The sequence below is a fragment of the Trifolium pratense genome, linkage group LG1 (genome assembly GCF_020283565.1).
Source record: "Trifolium pratense cultivar HEN17-A07 linkage group LG1, ARS_RC_1.1, whole genome shotgun sequence".
NCBI classification, from domain to species: Eukaryota; Viridiplantae; Streptophyta; class Magnoliopsida; order Fabales; family Fabaceae; genus Trifolium; species Trifolium pratense.
Genome location: NC_060059.1, coordinates 32,850,009 through 32,853,801, shown reverse-complemented (window position 1 = coordinate 32,853,801; position 3,793 = coordinate 32,850,009). Strand labels below are relative to the sequence as shown.

The following is a 3,793-nucleotide window of genomic DNA, read 5'->3' as shown; positions in this document are numbered from 1 at the left end:
ATTATTAATAATATTTTGTGGTCTAAAAAACATTTCCTCCCGAACATTTCAATCAATATGAAATATATTTTTTGTTACATATATTCCAAACCTTTGCATGTCTAGTTTAAGGCCTGTCCAAAAGTGGCCGGGGCGGTGCAATCAACTTAGGTGCTTAGAAATCTCAATTCGCCACATACTAGCGATATCAATCTCATTATTTAAAAAAAACTCAATAAAACAAAACATCAATTTTTTGAAAACTTGGTATTTGAACTTAGACCGGCTAATCTAAGGGGATCAATCCCACCGCCCACTTGTGGGAGCCCATTTAAAGCCAGAGTCTTTTGTTCTGTATGGACTTAACCCACCGAAATTGCCACCAGGGAAATCGAACATGAGACCTTGAGAGGAACATACTCCAAGGACCCAAACCAATACCGCTAGACCAACCCCAAATAGGTATAAAACAAAACATCAATAACATTAAACAATTCTCAAAATAAATTGATCCACAAACTAAGGTAGCTGAGATTCAAACTACTATCACAACATCTAACCTAACAATTTCAAAAAAATTATCACTTGAATTAAAATTTGTAGACTTATGTTTCTTAAATTAGTCATTATTTTAAAGAAATCTACTTGTAAAGTAGTCTCAAATCGAATAATTCAAGAATACAATAAAAATGTCTGAAAACAAGACAATAAAAACATGCTGCATGAATTCAATGAACAACATTTGTGTTGGTGTTTTGCAAATTACTCAATGTTTTAAAGGAATATACTTGTATAAAGAATACAAGGATTTGTTTGGTTGAAAGGAAAAAAAAGTGAGAAGGAAAAAAAATACGAAAATAGAAAAATGAATTTAGACTAAAAGCTAGTTTAAATTTATTCCTCAATTTTCATATTTTCCTTCGTTCTCACTTATTTTACCTTTAATCAAACGGACCATGAAATTCGTAAACAATTTTTTTTATTATAAATATTATTAAATATATATATTACATATATTATAAACCAAACACCGACATGTAATAGTTCATATAAAATATATATATCACATAATAACATAACACATAAATAACAAAATAACATAACACATAAATATCATACTACTACACATAATATCACATAAACATTATATTTAAACATATATCTAGTAGTAGTACGTAGTAGCTTGAAAGAACATAAGAAACAACTAGTGGTGGTGCATTCATTCAAATGAAACTTCAAACAGTAAATTTTCTTCATCAATCAACTTGAGGAAACAACTATCTCCATTCTTCAGATTGCAATCTTTCTTAAATGGTCTCCAACCTTTATAGAACTTACAAGTTTTCCCATAATATTTCACTGTTACAAACCACGATTTTTGTCCCATTTTCAACTGCACATCTTTGTTATGCCATTCTCTATGTCGATCAAAAACCTCACTATCAATATACTGCAAAAATAAACAATTTTTTTTATTATATTTATGAAGTTCTAACAATATATACTATATAAAACTACATTTACCATAATTAATCCTACCGGGTAGTTAGAGCTCACACAAATCTCGATTATATGACCTTCTAAATCTGTTGAAATACAAAAGAAAAATATATAATTTTCTTTATAAGTGTGCTGTGTTGTCAACATTAAATATTGATTAATAAAATTGTTTTTTCTTCTCTTTTGACTAGATAATTTCAAATAACTAAGTGTCTGTTTGGATTGACTTATTTTGAGCCTATGCGAAATAGCTTATCCAATTAAATAAATTTTTATGTATTATTATAAGTTTTTCAATGTAGTTTATGAGAAAACAACTTATAAAGATATAATTTTTGTAAGTGAAAACTTATTGACTAACATAAAAGTTACTTCATCCGTCTCAAAATATAAGCAAAAACGAGTCAAAAAAAATTTGGACAAAAAAAATTGAGCCCTAAATAATTATTTAGAAATGTAAGGAAACTTATTTAATTTTTTTTCTTCAAGGGATTTTTGGATAGTCTATTAATTTATTAATAAAAAAAACCTATTTAAAATTTCTAAAAACTTTAAATAAGTAAATACATACTCGATTGAACATGGTAGCTCCTAGAAGTTCCTTCAATGGCTCTTCTCTTCCCAATATTATTATCACAAGAAGAGATCATTCCTTCAAACAAATTGGAAACAAAAAATTCAATTGATATATATGTTAAACAAATGTGGCTAATTATATTTTTCAAATAATAAATAAATTTGGAGAGCAAGAAAACGAAAAAACACCAACCTCCAGCTTCATTAATAGTAAGAGTGAATGAAGGTGGGTGTTGTTGTATCATCTTAAATTCACATCTATCATCAACTTGCAAGTTATATTTTTGAATAACTGGTTTCCAACCATCGGATATAAAGGATGTTCTATTATAATCAATATCTTGAAACCTCAGCGTCACTTCCATAGCCATGTCCTCACCAACTCTAATGCTTGCACTCCCATAATACCCGTTCAAGTATTTTTGAGAAAAATCACTTGGTAACCTCTGATCCAATTAATAATTTATTAATTAGTATGTGATTATAGATAGTAGCCAGCCACAACTGCGGAAGGAGAAGGGTGAAAACCTAGGATCGAACTCAAACACCGATATAAAATGTCATGTAATTCGACCACTAGGCTGTAACACCGAGGACTACTAGAGATATTAATTTATTTTTTTGACAAAAATTACAGATAATAATTAAAATCAAAATTAGTAGACATTTTTAAGTATTTTAACTAACCAACATATAGCCATCGGGCAGGGCATAAGTTTTTGACAATTTCACTTCAAAACTTGGATTCACATTAACAGCTCCAGCTCCACTTGTTGAAGATTTTTTAGCCTTCCTACCTCTTTTACTACCTACAAAGGAAATAAAATTATTTTGACTAAGTTGATTAAAAACAATTGAGTAAAAAACTATTTTTACTAAGTTAATTAAAAACAATGAAATAAAATAAAAGATAATTAGATGAAGTCACCATTCATTTTTCTCTTGCGAGTTTTCCCCCTTTGAGATGTACCAACACCATTCATTTGACCAACACTATCATCATCATCACTATCATCAACAATAACTTCACAACTTTCATCTATGAACTTTGTTATATTGGAATAATCAATTTCCAATGTATTGAGACCAAATATCTTAACCTTAAAATATGATCTTCCTTTGTATTTAAAAACTACAACAAAGCCTAGTTTAAGAAACTTTGCAATATTTTCCCAATTCTTTTGAAGCCAAATATCACCGTCGCGCTTCACCCAAGATATTTTATGTCGATCATTATTTGGGAGTTTAAGGACTACTGGATTTGATATTTCTTTCCAATGATTCTTCACAAATTTCTTGGGAAGCCTCTGCAACATATATTAATCATAATGAACAAGAATAGTTGGATTGTGATATGTAAAAAAAAATTGAAAGGAATTAATGCAAAGGGAAAGAGGTGACAAGATGCTTACAAGCTCTCCGTTATGCAGTTCATGATTTTGCACTATCTTGAAGAACTCTTTAGGGCAATAATTTGACATGGTTCAGAGTTCAGACAGAAATTAGAAATTATGATAATGAATTGGTAAAGTGCATGAACTTTTATAGTCGAAGTTTGTGCAAAAAATGTTCCATTTTGAAGAATTTTTTTTTTAAGAATAAAATTACAATGGACCAAACTGATTAACAGAGATATTTTTAAGGGACCAAACTGATCAACGAAGATGTCTTTAAGGGACCTATTCGGACTTTTTTTTTTAAGGGACTTATTCGATCATTTTTTTTCTTTAAGGGATCA

The 3,793-nt window shown here is 29.3% G+C and overlaps 1 protein-coding gene across 2 annotated transcripts; it reads right to left on the bottom strand.

Moving 5' to 3' along the window:
• Positions 1–1,173: 1,173 nt before the first annotated feature.
• LOC123898740 (B3 domain-containing transcription factor VRN1-like) lies at positions 1,174–3,552 on the bottom strand. 2 transcript variants are annotated; one of them, XM_045949756.1, is made up of 7 exons: positions 3,468–3,552; positions 2,984–3,362; positions 2,743–2,864; positions 2,249–2,501; positions 2,051–2,131; positions 1,519–1,565; positions 1,174–1,429 (listed from the first exon to the last, which is right to left on the bottom strand). In XM_045949756.1, the coding sequence occupies exons 1-7, from the start codon at positions 3,534–3,536 to the stop codon at positions 1,199–1,201; spliced, it is 1,182 nt and encodes a 393-aa protein (XP_045805712.1). In that variant the 5' UTR covers positions 3,537–3,552; the 3' UTR covers positions 1,174–1,198. The 2 variants fall into 2 exon arrangements, with proteins under 2 accessions (XP_045805712.1, XP_045805719.1); XM_045949763.1 differs by lacking the exon at positions 1,519–1,565 and having other exon boundaries at positions 1,292–1,429.
• Between the last annotated feature and the right edge of the window lie 241 nt (positions 3,553–3,793).